The sequence below is a fragment of the Vicia villosa genome, linkage group LG4 (assembly GCF_029867415.1).
Source record: "Vicia villosa cultivar HV-30 ecotype Madison, WI linkage group LG4, Vvil1.0, whole genome shotgun sequence".
In the NCBI taxonomy this organism is placed as follows: Eukaryota; Viridiplantae; Streptophyta; class Magnoliopsida; order Fabales; family Fabaceae; genus Vicia; species Vicia villosa.
Window position 1 is genome coordinate 195,298,802 of NC_081183.1, and position 17,205 is coordinate 195,316,006.

Sequence of the window (17,205 nt, forward strand, 5' to 3'; positions counted from 1 at the left end):
TGCAAAATGTTAAAATTGAAAATTAAAAACTCTTACAATTTTCTAATTTATTTTTATCAATTTTTTATATCTACAACGACATATCTGTTTTTTGTTTTAAATAAAAAAAGTAAAATAAAATTAAAAAAAATCATTTTCTAAAATTAAGAAAAAACTTAAATAAAAAGCGTGCCTTTTAGAAATCTACCGTTCCAAAAACCCTAAATCATATAGCTTCGACTATCTGCATCATCTCCTCTGTAATTCGACTATCTCCATCATCTCAGCTCTTCCTCAATATTTTTTCCTTTTCTCACTTTAATAACAACTTGGTTCCCTACTCGGTGCTCTCGGACATGCTATAGCTTTGCTGCCGGTGGCTTCTCTCTTCATTGACGGATCCCAGATCTCTCGCCAGAGACGGTTGCTTTAATCGCCGGAAACAGTTGCTTTCAATCGCTTATTCAATTATATCTCGACTCTGCTGCCGCTCTTCAGGAACAGGTGAGTTTGTTGTAGGAGAATTCTAGGGATTTGTGGGAGGGGTTGAGTATTATGCCGGAGATCGTGCTACTTCTTTTAGAGTTTCTCTTTTCTTTTTTTTTTGTTTAACAATAGTTTATCGTACAGATTCAAATTTGAAAGAAAAATAGGAAGCTACATCAATGGATTCACAAGGCCAAACAACTTCTCTGCAACGACTTCAGAATGTGGAAAAGGTATTAGTCTTTTCAAAGCAACATTGCACCAGTGCTTGGTTTTTTGTAGAGAATTCAGCAGAGAACTGTTTGATTTCATGTGTGTAGAGAATTGTCAAGGTTTTGGAGCTTGCTGGAGGAGTCATGGATGAGCTTGCAAGTCCAGTTGGTCCTAGAAAAGATCTTGTTCAAAATCACTGCCTGGAGTTCATGCAATTAATCAAGGTATTACTTCTTCTCTCTCAATTATTAGAACAAATATGCAATTAGGTTTTGATGACTTTGTAGCTTGATAGTAGTGTTGTCAAATAGTGGCGATACCAGTGCTATGGCATAGAGGATTTTGATGAATCCGCTATTAAAACCATGACGTTATCCTTGTTTCGCTATTATAGCAACAGAGCAGATGTAGCGGCATTAACAGAAAAAAATTGGGTTTTAAAAATAATAAAACTGAAGAGTTTGCATCTATACAAACACAAAATCTATTTTTAAAATATGTAAGTAGTGCTTGGCCTCCATTCCCCTTTTCTTTGTGGTGATTCCCATGCCTTTTTCTTTGTATGCAAATGCAACATGCCTTCTTTATTTATAACTGATTTCTTTCAGCCGCAATGCGGCTTCCACCATTTACCCGTGATGCTATTTTCTGTTACACATAGCTGGTTTTGGCGTTACGCTTTTCGTAATCTGCTATTAATAACATTATATACAACACTGTCTTTTTATCACAATTTTCTATCCATTGATTTTTAATTACAATTAAAGGTTATATCTTCACTTTATCCTCTTTATCGGTATCAAATCTGAATAACTTGTGATATAACATACTTAGATATCTTTTATCACAGCATTCCAAGTTTGTATTTTGAGTTCAATATCTGACTATTAGCACTTTGATAACAGTTTATCAAAATAACCGTGTTTCCTCATGTTGTGTATTTTTATGCTTTGTTTTCACAGCTATGACAAACACATCCGTTTGTAGTCTTGGTCTTTGAATCCTAAGAAAACTAATGCTTATTTTGTTCAAAATATTCTTATTCATATTTAAAATTGATAGAAACCAGTAGATCAAGAACATAAGCTGTATATTATTGAATGGAAATTGGTTAGCTCAAAGCTCTACAACGGTGAAAATGGCACAAGATAAAGTAAACACAGAGTTTAAAGCATATATGTCATCATCTCAAGAAGATTGGTGGTACCTGTGCATAGCGATTAGTAGAGAAGCTAATTGTTGTGCGGACGTGTTAGCTAACATATGACTCATAAGGAACATAGGTCTAGAAATTCATGACTTATGTCCTAGAGATTTGCATCATATGGTTGTTAAGGATAGGTTGTGCTACTCGGTTGAGTAGTGTGTTTCTTGGCTAGGCCCTCTTGCATCACGAAATAAAATAAGTTAACACACAGTTCTAAGAACTCCTAAACCAGCCTAACTGTTTTCTAACAAACTTTATCAATGAATTCTCTAATCCCTTCCCCTCTCTGTTATTACAGAAATCCCCTAAAATTAAGGAATTATTCTAACTAACTCTCGTTAGGCTAAGAGTCCTATAAAAAATCATGAATAAATGACCCCAGACAGATTGAATGTGCCATGGTACTGCTCAACAGCACTAGTTATGCTATGACAAGAAAATTGAACACCAAACTCAACATATCCAAATTAAAGATATGAAATGAAGTCCGAATTCTACCAAGAATAGTTTACCTTAGATCCAAACAACTAAGTACATGTTTGGATAATTGGTGCAAACTACAAAGATGCTCTTGAGTGGATTGTTCTTATTTTGGTTCATTATTAAGAATTTGATGTTCAAACCCTACTGTAATTTTGTAAGGTTCTGTAACCTTTATTTTCTTTTTATATTTTTTAGGACATCCAAGTAGCGTTGCGTGATGAAATCAAAAGTGCTTGTGAATATCGTCCATTTGAAAAATGTGATTATGGTCCAAGAATAGCCAATGAGATATGTTTCAAGAAGGTGGAATATGTCATGTCACAGTTGGATGCAATTAAACAAACTATAGATGGGTATACTGCAGAACCCTGAAATTTTTTGCACTTTAGTTCTCCTATAGAAGCTGCATGTTTTGAAATTCAGTCTGTAGTTTGGAATTATTGCAGCGTGCAAGTGACTCATTTATGCATTCATTTAGAGGGCTATTTGGACAATATGTATGTATTGTGTCTTTCTATCTTGTACACTAAACACGTATATGCCTGATTGTGAAGTACTGGATTTTGTTTTCATGATAATTAGTTGTTGTTGAAGCCATTTACTTACTAGCAACACATTTTTGTTGTCGGAATTGTGTAAAATTGACTTGGAAGTTTAGAAAAAGTGGAATTATTTTTAACGGTAGACAAAGTCGTAATAACAACTAAAAATTCACACATAATCCGAATACCAGGATTCGAAAGGAAGAGAGTCGCAAGAAAATCATACAACAATTATTTCATTGTTACTTCAGAATTAGAAAGGAAGAGAGTCGCAAGAAAATCATACAAAAAGGACCTTTTTTTTTCATTTTCTTAAAATTGCTCAGTTACTCTCAAGAGTGGTTCTTGATTCTGATTGTGAACCATCTTTGAGTTTGCTTAGAGCTAAAATTAACATCACAGTCGCCTTTAGATATAAGAAAAGGGAAAGGAAGAGATCGAGCTACGAGCAAAAATAATACAACAAGGAACAAAATCAATGGATCTACCAAGCGAAGGATTCTGCAACAATCCAGGTAAGCTTTTGGTCCTCTAGTTCCAATGAGACCACTCTTGAGAAATAAGTATATAGTATATACAACTTGGTGCTTCGTTCAAGGACAAAACACTTGATGCTAGACTTTTACTTACTTTGAGAACGAGACTCTAGCTAGGTCCCTCATTGTTGTATACCACCAGTATATTATCAACTTGTAGATGCTCTCACTCCCCAAGCCTCAGTTCACTCTCTGTTCACTCTATTCTTACTCATAGTGATGTCATCATCATCCCCACTTTGTTGAATGTAATCACGTGCAAGGGTTATACTACGAGTGTTGGTCTTTTGAAACATGTCAAACACCCCCTACAACATAGAGTGTCAGTGTTAAACAAGGTTATAAGTAGTTGCTAGAGTATCAGTGTCAAACACCCCCTACAACATAGAGTGTCAGTGTTAAACATTCTCCTCTTTTTCATATTTTCTTGCTGACATTGTGGATGAATTTGGGGAGAATAGACGGAAATCATGTGGAATTGGACCAATAGAGTTCATAGAAACCATACAGTCCCTGGAGAATTTGCCACAATCTTTGAGCTCTTCAACACGGTTTGACTTTCACATTAAGCTGCCTGCTCCTGCAGCTTCTGAGTGTAAAGCTGTTTTGAAAAATATAATACAAAGGCGGCACTTGCAATGTAATGATAACATCCTACTTGATGTGGCTGGAAAATATGATGGTTATGATGGCTATGATCTAGCAATATTAGTTGACAGAACTGTCCATGTTGTTGTTCTCCATTTTCGGTCATCTAATTCCATTTATGACATCAGGGTCCTGCGTTACAACAGGAGAATTTCTCTCAGACAATGCATGATTTTCTTCCGGTTTCAATTGGTGACATCAAAATGCTTAAAGTTGAAGGAGCTTATTATGAAATCAATGTGGTTTTGCTCCTGTTTATAAACATTAAAAAACTTGTTCTGTTAGAAAAAGAATTCCAGTTTGTTACACAAACTAAAATGGAAGTCCAAGATACTCAACAAGGAAAAGAATATCATTGCAGTGTTATTTTTTTGCATCTCAGTTCTATGGTACAAGTGTTATCTTTTGCAAATTCCCAAACTATTGACCTTTTAAGTGGTTGTGTTGCTGTCTCTAAGTAACATAAAATCAATTTTGATTCTGCTCTTGTTTGGAAACAACACACATGCTTTCAAGGTGCCTTAAGGAAAAATTCAAGTAAAGGAGTTAAGGGAAAATTATTTTGGTCATTAATTTAGAGATTTATCTCAATTACAACCTTGAGGATAAGGTTGTTTTGAAGGGGTAAGTAATGATAGAAGGGTATAATAGTTATTATTTATTGAGAAATGCTAGCAACACTCTCTTTTTAACACTCTCTCTAACACTCACTTTTTTATTGGTTGAAACATGTGTGGGTCCTACCACTTTATGTAGGATCCATTTCCAAAGTGAGGGACCCACACATGTTTTAACCAATAATAAAGTGAGTGTTAGAGAGAGTGTTGAAAAGAGAGTGTTGCTAGCACTCCTCTTATTTATTATTATTGTTATTGAATTCTAGTTGTATTTGGGCCTTTAATAGTTGTTGGGCTTTTAGGTTTAATATCCATTTAGAGTAGTATATATTGTAGTCTCATAGACATTTGGAAGAAATCAAAAAAATCAAAATTATTTTTATTTTTATTTCCTTAGTTTATTTTAATGTCTTTCTCTTTATTTTTGAACGCTAAATTGATAATTTTGGTAGGATAGCTTCCTATCAGTGGTTGTTCTAGCCATTTATTTACTAGCAACAAGTTTTTGTTGTCAGAATTCTGTAAAATCGACTTTGAAGTTTTGAAAAAGAGGCATTATGTTTCCCACAATATGAATCAAGATCATAATAACAGAAATTAATTGAAGCATATCATAAATCCTTTTCAATTCACTTTGAAGAGTTGTGACAAGGCAAACAAATAAAGTATCAGTTATATTTGTTAAATAGTAATGTAATGGGTCTCACTAAAGTGTTCAATAAAATGATAATGTGTCTAGAAAATATAAGTTAATCATTTTGCAATACAATAATTACATTATTTTGCCAGACAAGGCTACCATTTTCAGTATCTTACACTTACCCTAATCATTTTGCACTTGTTAGTATTCTCTTACTTTTATTTACCGAATCTTAATCTATCTCATTAGTCTACAACCTATTGCTCCATCTTTCCCATAATGAGTGAGTGCTAACGAGTATACACTCATGGTAAGATAAATTTTTTTAAAATACATATGTTTAATGCATTGAAAATTGAAATATTAATTTTTATAAAAAATATATTTTGTCTTGAAGACACTCGTTAGAATGACCTTAAAATAAATAGTATCTCAAAATGAGTGATTCATTTGAATATTTAATACACTTTTCCAATTTTAGTCTCTAATTAATAAAAATTTCATCATTCTTAATTACATAATAAAGATACTATAATAAAAAATATTATTCTTTTATTTTTATATATTTTTCTTAAATATGTGAAATAATTGGTTACAGAGAGAGGATCTATATACTTATTAATTCATTTATGATTTAAAAAATCATTTATAAACTTATATAAATGATCTTGCTTTCAATTTTATTTCTAACTTTAATTACTCCCTCCGTTTTTTATTATAAGTCATTTTGGAAAAAAAATTTGTATTTAAATATAAGTCGCTTTACAATTCCAATGAATAATTAATGCTACTTTTCCTATTATATCCTTAAATATTTATTATTCTCTCTCCTTTCAATTATATAAATTTATCTTCCATATGTCATTAATGAAGGATAATTTTGTAAAAACCTTCATAATTTCTTATTTTCATACAACAATTATTATTTTTCTTAAACTGTGTGAAAAGTCTAAAACGACTTATAATAAAAAACGGAGGGAGTATTTTTTTTAAGAATTTCTTCATTCCCTTACATGCTCCATATCATAGTTACAGAGTTCATATTCAGAAACCAAAGTACATAACACTTATATATATTAATATTCAGAAACCAAAGTACATAACACCAACTATGGTCTAAATCAAATTCATATATATATATAGAAAACTTAAGTGACAACTTTGCAAGGGTGCACCTTTGCAAAACTTCAATGATTGTTATGCAAGTATTTTGGTTTTGTTGAAGACCACGGTTGATCCAAAGTTACCTTGCTTACTTTCCAAGATTATCTGTTGAAGACCACTGTTGAAGACCACGGTAGATCCAGAGTTACATTGTTTTACCTTCCAAGACTATCAATTCAATTGGCTCTACTCTCGAGGAGTACTCCTTTCTGAAAGTCTTGAAAGGTGAAACAATGTAACTCTGGATCATAAAATTGCAAGAGAGGAATATTAAGGAACTCGCCACATTCATTATCCAACCTCTTATCAAACCTCAAGACACTTAGAAAAAGTCATAAGCTCTTCAAATTTAATCAATTAAGCAACAATTGCATGTAAATAAAATTAAATATTAAGCTTCAACTAAATCAATTAACCATAAATGAAAAAACATGTTTGAATAAAACCAAAGAAATCAAAAAACAAAACAGAAAGAAAAATAATCTAGGCTCCAACAACAGCAGTGCGGCGGAAGGAGCAAAAGTAGGCGAGACACATACTTGAGAGGGTGGAGGGAGGATGAAGCTGCGCGAGAGGATGAAACAATGCTTCAGTTAGGGTTACATTTTATAGTAAATATCTTGGGCCAAGCTTTGCAGCTGGTTCTTTTTATTTTCGGACTTACTTTTGGCACCCTCAGTACATGAAAGATGCACCCCCATACACATCACATAACATAAGTGAGAGTAGGCAATGAGCCGGGTTGGGACGTTTCTTACCTTCCTAAATTCAAATTCGAATCCCAAAACAATCTCATTATTTGCCCCAAAACCCAAAGAAAAATGGAAAATTAAAACTCAAACGTCTCAAACGGATTCAAGTATTCCTCTACGCTACCACTCAAACGTCTCAAAATGGACCACATATTCAATATTATAAATCATAAATAATAATGTACATAATATAATAAACGGGACGGGTTTGAGGCAGATACTAGTGTTCCAATTATCCGATCCGTTCCCATACTTTATAATCGGAAAAAATTCAAACTCAATCAAAGCGAATTTTCTCTGTCAAATTTGGAACAGGTTCGAGTGTGTGCCCGCGGGTAAAGGTTTTATTGGCATACCTAAGCAAGTCATATCTTCATTTTGTCAAAGTTCAAAATTATTACCTTCTAAACAAATCCAAAAGGATACTTCTCTATAAACCTCAAACCTAAGTAAATAATTGGAGTGATTAGAGAATGCAACAAAAATACCACCACCTTGCATTAGATTCTAAAAAAGAGCACGAAGACAGGTGAATTTAAGTGTATGGAACCAAATAATATTCGACTCCCAATCATAACATGCATTTTCAATTCAATTTAAGACATCTCTATCATTTACTTATAAATATTTCAATGCGTATCAAAAATAAAATCCGCATCAAGGATCTGAGCATGTTTTGTTACACTTCTGAAAAAATTTATAGAATTGTGAAAATTATTATATGGACCAGACTTGAAAAGTACCCATTTACAAAGAGGAGAAACTTTCACCATCCCCTAAATGACTTCAGGAGTTGACAACCAAAAATACAGATTTTATGCCGGCTAGAAACAAGTATACTTCCGAACAGATTATGCCATCTGAAACACAGTTTGAGAACCATAAATGGTTCAATATACTAAATTCGTAGCAGCATATCATCAGAGTAGAAAAAAATCAGGACTATAAATGGTCTGTGTTTTACATTGTTGATTCTAAAATTTTCATAAATAGCACAACGAATAAAAGAATAATTGGTAGCAACTTTTAACGAAGATGTGTATCATTAATCAAATTTATATTACAGGTTTCTTTTCTTTGAATTGCTCTTTACAATAATTTCACTAAGCAAGACTAGGACAAGGCTTGATTAAATTATGGAATTTATTTATAAAAAATGAGATAAAAAGGATTTACAGACAGCAGTACAGAAATTTATACTCTATGCAGATGTTAGCCCTTCAGGAAGGGATTCACTGTCAGGATCAGGACGGAGAAACCTTCTACAAGCATAGAACACAGCCGAATGGAAGGCCGATGGGTTTTCAATGAACACAAAATGCCCGGCCTGCAACATGGAATTTAGTTTGTTAATTCAATTCAAAACCTCTTAGCATGGCTTCACCTTTGAGGGAAATGGAGAAAGTGATACCTGTGGAACCCTGATGATCTCACATGGAACCTTCATATGCTTGCGAGCTTCTTGGGCCCCTTCGTAATTCATCCAGTCGTTAAAACCATAGATGAAAGTGGTAGGCACTTTCCACTCTGAGGCGCTGCAAACCAGGGAGAGAAATAGAGGTTAATAACATTGCACTTGCAGAAATGGTATCTTGGTATTTTTCCAATTGTTTCCTACTAGAAGTTCCTTTTTTATTCATTAAATTCTAGTTCGACACTTGCAAGAATAACTTTTGTTCCAATACAATAGATTTCAAATTGAACAACTAGATACGAGTTGTGCACTAATAAAATTCTGAATCAAGCCACAAGTACTGCGACTTGGCTTCACAAGCTTCAATTTTTATCTCATTCAGTGATTAGCCATGAAATGCAAATTCACTGTGTAGTCTATTACATACATACTGCTCCATTTACGAATAACAACCATTCGGGTGAAGATAGCACATTTTGGTGTAGAACTGTAACACTGAATTGTTAGTTCACTAATCAAGAGTAGGAGGATGATCAACAAACCTGTGTAGAAGAGGTGACTTGGCAAATGCTCCAAATGAAAAAATATATTTTAAACACAACTCACCACTAGCTTTGGCTGCTAGCGTATGATAAACATAATCTTCAATATATAAAAAACATCAGTTAGAAATATGCTCTTACAAGTTACAAGTTAAAATTAAGGCACATCAATGAGTTATCTCGCCATACCTGTTAGTAATCTCGATTCAGATTCGGTCAACAGTTCCCCAGTTGAGTATTTGACAAACCTAGCACTTGTATACCTATGGACTAAATCAGGACCCCAAGGACCTAAACCTCTGCCACAAAAATATGTGGAAAAATATTAAAATGAGACATTTTTATATAAGCAAAAGTTTAGTGCATAAAAATGCTAATACTATAAGAATGACAAAGTAAATCAGGATCCCATATTTCTTGACAGAAAATAAAGAATGTTTGATACATCCAAAAAATGCTTGATATTTCCTTCAAGCAATCAGGGATCAGACCCAAAACCCCTCTTCACTACAACCTACCACTCAACATACTTAATGGAATAATACTAATGTAACAGTTTGCAACCCCGGCAAGATAATCCACACGCTAGTAACTAGATCAAATAACAAAGTTATAACCTTTGACTTTATATGCATAATTGTCTATTTCTGTAACAACACCTTTAGAATAGATATTAAAGGCGGTGAATTGGAAGTAATAATCTAAAAATATGTTAAATGTATCATGCATATGATCATCAGATACACACTCTCATTTAAATGACAACTAATTTCGATGATTGGGTGTGTATGCACCCAGTTACCACCACAACCATACATTTGAAATCACTATACTGAGTATACTCTACACAAGCATGTGACACAATAACTGCAACAACAACTGATTTTTTTTCCTGATGACTCCATCATAGTTGCGGGTTTATAAAATACAGACACTGCAATTCAAGGCAACGTAAACTATTACAAAAATAAAAACACTACATTATACATTAAAAGAGGATACATTAATGTTACCTGATAATTGTTTGAGGTGTTAAATTGGATTCCCATATTTGGTTCAGAATTGATCCTTTCCATGTTGATAAAAATTTTGTAATCCTCTCAGTTTCTGATGAAAATCCAGCAGATCCCACCAAAACCAAGTGTTGTACGTGCTCTGGGTGCTACACATAAATATTACGAGATATATCAAAACGACAATAATAATACTGATAACAATAAAAGGAGAAAAGCCGTTTTAATGTGCAGTGTAGAAGGACATTCTACCTTAAGTGCATATTTGGAAGCTATATAACCCCCAAAAGAATGACCAAGAAGTATAAAATTGCTTAGATTTTTCGCTTTCCTCCATTCCTCAAAAGAATCAATGAACCATGCCTCGGTTTCTGCACAGTAGTATTATGAAATTTAGTATTTAGCATTGCAACAAGACTTTCGCAGTTTCATATTAACTAACTCTAGCACTCACCTTCAGTGCTTTTGCATGTAAAGTCTGGCCTGCTAGATCCACCCCAACTGCAAAAAAGAATGAAAACAAAACACTATGTACAATTAGACTTGCACACCACCACCTATGCCAAATAAGCCCAAAATATCAATTGAACAAAGATAAACAACTATAATCAGAAAATCAACCCTTGAAATTTGAACAACTTCATCATAACTAATCGCTATCTCTTTCTCTCTCTCTCACACACATAAATATATATGTTACATATCATATGAAAATAGTCCCTGACTGTATAAATATTTTAAAATGGCCCCTGACTCTGTCAAGTCATATTCAAATTAACCCTTCAATACTAATGTTATGGACTAAATTGATAGTAAGTGACTAAATACAGGGACCGAATTGATACTAAGTGATAATAACATAAGGACTTAATTGATAGTAAGTAAGTGCTTAAATACATGGACCAACTTGACGAATTGATAGAGTCAAGAACTGTTTTGCAACATTTAATCTATCCAGGACCTATTTGAGAGCATCCTACAGAGTCACGTACTAACTTGGCGGTTTACTCTATGAGCATGTCTTGAGGGTGTAAAAATATTTTACATATTAATTTGATCTTATCTGACTGTGATCCGTGATGTCATTTTGTTATTTCATCAAAATTAGCTAGCTTCTGATTTAAGAATCAAATCAGCAAAGCTCACTCACCCAAGTTGATCAATAGCGACGACTCTAAAACGCGAAGCAAGTGCATCAAAATTGCGAAAGAAGAAACCCTGTGATGCAGCATATCCATGAATCATTACCAATGTAGGAGAATCCTCTTTACCATCAAAGGTAACAGTGTTGATAAACCTCGGTTCATTGCTAGATGAACGAAACCACCTCACTCTGGAATCAGGTGGACCAGAACCAATATTCACCTGCTCTTGAACATACGGAGTCCTAAAAAAACACAATAATAAGCACAAATAAATAACAAATTAATACTTAATAATGAAATTTCATAAACAATTGGGGAATTAGGGTTTGTGATGAATCATGAATGAATTGATTAATAGCAACGTAACATAAATGGTTAATTAGTTAGTTAATTATACTTGACAAGAGAGAGAAGGCGTTTCTCGGCATTGATGATGTGGTCGGTAGAAGTGGGGATCCAACGGCGGAGAAACGGCCAGAAACCGCCAGATTCGAGGTTGTTTTTTCCGGTGTTTTCTGCCGCCATTTTAGCTGAGAAACGGGATCGAATTGTGTTCATAGAATTGCAAACTAAGTGAAAAATGAACTTGTTTCTGTGATTGGAAATTGGAAATGGTAATTAGAACGTGGAAGAATGAAGGAATGAAGAAGGAGCAGTGAAATTGAGTTTTGACTGTTACTAACGGAGAGACGTGAATTGAAGAAGCTTACGCGGGCAATGACGCATGGACAACATCCTCGTCAAGTTTTACGTGTATAAATTTTTTTTTGGAAAGCCAAAATAAATATAACATTAAGACCCCACAAGCATAAATAATTGATTGATACTAAGGAATAAGAATCATATGCTCAAAACAAATTTGATTTAAAAGTATATTCTATTTTAAGAGTAATGTTTTGATGGAAATAACGGTGCATTTTATTTTTGCACGTTTTTTTAAGGCTATGTTTGGAAAGACATTTTTTCAAGTTTATAGTTTATGTTTTATGTCTTATAAGTTCATATGATAATTTAAATTCGTTTGGTAAGGTCGTTTCATCACGAGTTTATAGCTTATTTTACTAGTTTATAGCTTATAAGCTCTTATGTTTTTTAAGGCTCTATTTTAAATAGGATTTTAGCTTATGTTTTTATAATTTTTTTTTATTTCTTTTTTATCCTTATTATTTTAATTAATATCCATTTTAACCCTTTTAATTTATTTTAATTTAAAATAAAATAATTATATATTAAATATCTTTTATGTCATTTTACATTTATAAGTTAATTGAATCGCTAATTTTACCAAACACTCCAATTAACTTATAAGTTATCAGTCTCAACCATCCGCTATAAGCCACCTGTCATCTGTCATCCGTCATAAACTATGAACTATAAACTAGTTTATCTGTCAACCGCTATTTTTTTCAAACAGATCCTAAATGCTAAGTAAATTGTTAAATTATATAATAATATGTTTTGTTTAATAAAGACAAACAAAAAATGATTGAGATCCTCTCCTCTGTCTCTTGATCCCCCTCTTGTGTCTCTTGTAATCCTTCTTTTTTTCTTTTAATATATCTTTTGGTTTATCAAAAAAAAAATCCCCTCCTGTTTGTTTTCTCCTACCAAGCATTCTGCAAAAATATCAGTCATTGATTGAAAGTTTTTCTCTCATACAAATTGTTTCTTTTTATTTATTTCATTTTTTGAACTTTTTAAACCCTTAGATTAGCAATATCTTTGTTGCACTTCATATTTACATTTATGTATTGTTCAAACTCAAGCTAGAGATCACAAAGAATACTAATATATTCAATAACTGAGAAACGTCTTTGCTTGGTGTTGAAGATTTGACTTTTTAAGTTATAATAGGCACAAGAACCATGTTTCATGGAATGAGTCTAACAAAGGTGTTTTCAAATTTTCTGAACAGTACGAATGAACATACATTTCCAACTAAGTTCGTCTGACATGAAGTTCCACGACAAGAAAATAATAATAGTCATTTTTATCTCACGTAATAAAATTAGGACGTGTACTTACTAAAAGTATAATACGTGACAACCTCTAGTGATTAAAGTTCGTCAGAGGCTTTTAGGATTTGTTGTAGGGTTTATAGCTAGCTTGTGTATGGAGGCCAAAAACTCTATGTATATAGTATTTGTGTGAACGTAAGACTGTACCTCTTCCCTCTTTAGGGTTGAGATATTTATAGGTAATCATGACCCTGGATCTCATGTTCCCACGAAGTAGAGACCACTTTCCCTATAGTGGGGGAGTGGGTAACTGATCCACAATTATTCAGGAGATTGTAGTTAACTAACTCGGACTTCTTCCACACCTCTATAGCCTAAGGACACGTCACTCTCATGTTCGCGCGCTTTGGGAAAGTTTCCAAGGAAGTGGACGACATATTCGAGATAAGAGAGTCACCTCTAATAAATGAGAAATCAATTTGGGAAACGGGTGACCAGGGGGTGTTGTGAGTGAGATGTTTGGTCTCTGGCCTCCACATTCCCCTTGTGGATCCTTTACGAATAGACCAACACATAATCCCTCAAACATGAGGGCTTATAAAGGACAAAGTGATTTATTTTCATTTTCAGCCATTTGGAACCGCTCAGATGGAACCTTACACAAAGTATTTAGGTGAGACTTTAGTTGATTCTTTTCGAAAAGACTTTAGTTACGTCTCTAGGTCGAGACTTTTGTTGAGTCCCTCTAGCAAAACTTTAGTTGAGTCCCTCTAGGGAGACTTTAGTTTAGTCCCTCTGGAAAGACTTAAGTTGAGTCACTTAAGTTGAGTCACTGGGAGATACTTTAGTTGAGTTCCTCTATTGAGATTTTAGTTGAGTACCCTAGGCAAGACCTTAGTTGAATCTCCCAAGTGAGACTTTAATTGAGTCTTTATGGCGAACTTTAGTTTATCCCATCTATGGGATATGTCTCACATAAATAATACTTATATTTCCCTTGGGGCAATAAGGACCTGTTTCAGTGTATTCATACATATGTTTTTCCCTTTTTAAGACAGTGCGAATATTTTTATGGAAATTAAACATTTGTATTACCCCTTTAAGGCGGCAAGGATCTCTTTGTAAAAGTACAACATTTGCATTTCCCTTTTAAGGCGAAAAGGATCTTTCTATGAAAGTCCAGCATTTAAATCAACTATAGAGCCATATAAACCTACTACAAATAATAAAGGTTTTTCAAAGAGAATCATACATTGATAGGAAACTCACCTTAATAATAAACTATAGTAATATCTTAAGTTATCTGAATTCCATGGTTTGGGGATGAGCCATCCATCTAACTTCTTGAGCTCGTAGGTTCTGCAAGGCAGCTTTTGGTATATGTGATATGGTTTTTCCCTGTTGGAATATAGTTTCATGTATTGGGAGGGCACGATGAATTGTCTCAACACCAGATCACCCTTGTGCATTTCCTTTGAATCACTTTGGATCTAAATCTTTTGGACGCCTTTTGCTTTACGAAGAATTCTCAGATATGGGCATCATCTCTTGTTTTGTCGATTAGGTTAGCAACACATCTTAGCGTTGCCTCATTCTCTTCTACATTGAACTAAGAGTGTCTCCAGGAATAATGGTCAATTTTGACAAGCAACATGGCGTTCTCCACATATACAATGGTGAAGGGAGTCTCTTTGGTACTCAAATGAGGGGATGGTGTGATATGACAAAAGCACGAAGTGCAGCTGCTCATCCCAAAGTTCTTTGGCATTGTCTAGTTTCTTCTTGATCCCCTTCAATATAACCTTGTTCGCTGATTCCACTTTCCCATTTTCCTATGGATGGACAACATAAATCAACTGTGTTTGCACTCCTAGGTCGTGACAAAAATCAACTACAGTAGTGTTGGCGAACTAAGTTCAATTGTTTGAAACAATGACGCATGGCAAACCAAACATGCACATAATGTTCTGCCAATACAAACTGATAACCCTTTTTATTATGATTTTGGAGATGGCTCCAGGTTATATCCATTTTAAGAAATAGCTCACTCCAACGATCGTAAATTTTAGTTGGTCGGGGGCTAAAGGTAAAGGCCTAGAATGTCCACATCCCATTGTTAAAACGACCATAGCATTGCGTTAGAATGTAAGAGTTTGGTTGGTTCATGATGTAGATTGGTGTGCCTCCAACTTTTTTTGTATTTCCTAACGAACGCCATATAGTTATTCATTAGGGTGGACCAATAACAGCCTGACCTTAGCAGATTGTAGGTCCGTGCTCGACCGCCAATATGGTTGTTAGTGACCATTTGACTTACTTCAGCAAGGATTGTGGCACTTTCATGTTCCCCTAGACACCTTAACATGAAGAATCCTTTCTCATTATGTAGAGCCTCTCTGACATCATAATGTATTTTTTTAGTGTTTGTGGATCCTCTTCGTCTCTAATTCATCTTGTGGTAATTTGTTTGATTGTAGTAGTGTATTATGAGTGTCATCCAACCATGGTATGAGCGACTTCGATAATGCTAGTTTATTCCTCATCAATATTAGGGATAACAAGTGTCTTGTTAATTAAGTAGTTATACCCTATTTTTTTCGAGCTCGCAAGCTTGGACAGTAGGTCCGCGCTAAAATTTGCTCTCTTGGAACATACGTTATCTCAAAAGTTTTGAAACGTTTTGACAAGTCGCATACCTTTTTTAGATATTTAACGAGATGGGGCTCTTTCTTATGATACTCCCTAGTGACTTATTTTGCCACTAATTAGGACTCGCTCATGGATTTAAATTTGATGTGGTTACCTTGAGGGCGAGGGTCATGCCAGTGATAAGGTTTTCATAGTTGATCTGGTTGTTACTAGCCTTGAACTTGAACTTCAACGCTCGATCAACAAATTTCTCTTCCCTTCTAACACTATCCCAAAACTATTTCCCTTCAAGTTAGAGGCTTTATTTTTTTTAGAACATTTCCTCCATGAGTCTCTGATAGGTGACATATGCATTCTTAAGCCAAAAAGGCATGACATTGTAATAATAGTTGTCATGATTGGGCATGAATGTTGTCTTAGGTGTGTCTACGAGGTCCATTTTAGTCTGGTTGTATCTGAAGTAGCCGTCTATGAAATTTGGCATTTTGTAGCTTAAATATTTGTCAATAAAGTGATCTATGTTATGTGATTCTTTCATAAGTATTTCGTTGGAGTGAGCCTTTCATTTTCCAGTCCCCAATTTAGGGTCCCCACTTGCTACATATGTGTCATGTGTCGGGATGAGGGGTGGTACCCAGGGCGACAAGCTCCCTCCTCATCTCCAGATTATTCTAATGAGTCAGGTAACCGATATATAAGGTTTAAATGAAGGGTGAAAAAGACTGCCCCTAGTAAGTTGAAGAAGGATCTTCTCAGTACGACGTTGTAGGGAGACAAGACATCTGTCACGAGATACTTTAGTTCAATATTTTTTGCGCTTGTCTTTGAGTCGAACGTCTTTTCAAGAGTTACATAGCACTTTACATATACTTGTCTGCCTGACAGACCAACTAGAGAACCTTGGAATGCTATGATGTCGTTTGGGTTGAGTCGAAGCCTTTAGAATGTGCTCGAGAATAAGACATCTGCAGAGCTACCGGGGTCGATCAAAACTTGCTTCACATCTCAATAAACATACTACACTGAGATGGCCATGAGGTCATTGTTGTGGGGAAGAACATGAACGACGTCTTTATTCGAGAAGGTGATTATAGATTTTTGTTCTCTCCCTAAGATTTTGGTAGTGTTAGCATGTACGATATTTGTTGTTAAAACCTATTTGGCATACTTTCTCCAGGAGGAACTTGATTCTCCACAACTAGCAAAAGCCCCAAAAA

At 34.4% G+C, this 17,205-nt stretch overlaps 2 protein-coding genes across 2 annotated transcripts; one reads left to right on the plus strand and one right to left on the minus strand.

The window, feature by feature from the left end:
• The first annotated feature begins 187 nt into the window (after positions 1-187).
• LOC131596641 (mediator of RNA polymerase II transcription subunit 11) lies at positions 188-2,946 on the plus strand. The gene is made up of 4 exons (XM_058869363.1): positions 188-483; positions 610-698; positions 786-902; positions 2,564-2,946. The coding sequence occupies exons 2-4, from the start codon at positions 645-647 to the stop codon at positions 2,738-2,740; spliced, it is 348 nt and encodes a 115-aa protein (XP_058725346.1). The 5' UTR covers positions 188-483; positions 610-644; the 3' UTR covers positions 2,741-2,946.
• A 3,462-nt stretch (positions 2,947-6,408) lies between these two features.
• Positions 6,409-12,133, minus strand: LOC131596642 (probable 1-acylglycerol-3-phosphate O-acyltransferase). The gene is made up of 9 exons (XM_058869364.1): positions 11,779-12,133; positions 11,387-11,623; positions 10,691-10,737; positions 10,489-10,607; positions 10,237-10,385; positions 9,413-9,522; positions 9,224-9,323; positions 8,679-8,802; positions 6,409-8,594 (listed from the first exon to the last, which is right to left on the minus strand). Exons 1-9 carry the CDS (start codon positions 11,937-11,939, stop codon positions 8,469-8,471), a joined length of 1,173 nt encoding a protein of 390 aa, XP_058725347.1. The 5' UTR covers positions 11,940-12,133; the 3' UTR covers positions 6,409-8,468.
• Between the last annotated feature and the right edge of the window lie 5,072 nt (positions 12,134-17,205).

What these genes read in the sequence shown, in the direction of transcription:
- LOC131596642 (XM_058869364.1), bottom strand. Translation starts at nt 11,939, where the DNA reads ATGAACACAATTCGATCCCGTTTCTCAGCTAAAATGGCGGCAGAAAAC. An exon ending in GTCGCTATTGATCAACTTGG is followed by an intron (nt 10,738 to 11,386) that starts GTGAGTGAGCTT and finishes TCTTTTTTGCAG; the next exon opens with TTGGGGTGGATCTAGCAGGC. An exon ending in TGAATCGAGATTACTAACAG is followed by an intron (nt 9,324 to 9,412) that starts GTATGGCGAGAT and finishes TATATATTGAAG; the next exon opens with ATTATGTTTATCATACGCTA.
- LOC131596641 (XM_058869363.1), top strand. Translation starts at nt 645, where the DNA reads ATGGATTCACAAGGCCAAACAACTTCTCTGCAACGACTTCAGAATGTG. An exon ending in GACTTCAGAATGTGGAAAAG is followed by an intron (nt 699 to 785) that starts GTATTAGTCTTT and finishes TCATGTGTGTAG; the next exon opens with AGAATTGTCAAGGTTTTGGA. An exon ending in AGTTCATGCAATTAATCAAG is followed by an intron (nt 903 to 2,563) that starts GTATTACTTCTT and finishes TATATTTTTTAG; the next exon opens with GACATCCAAGTAGCGTTGCG.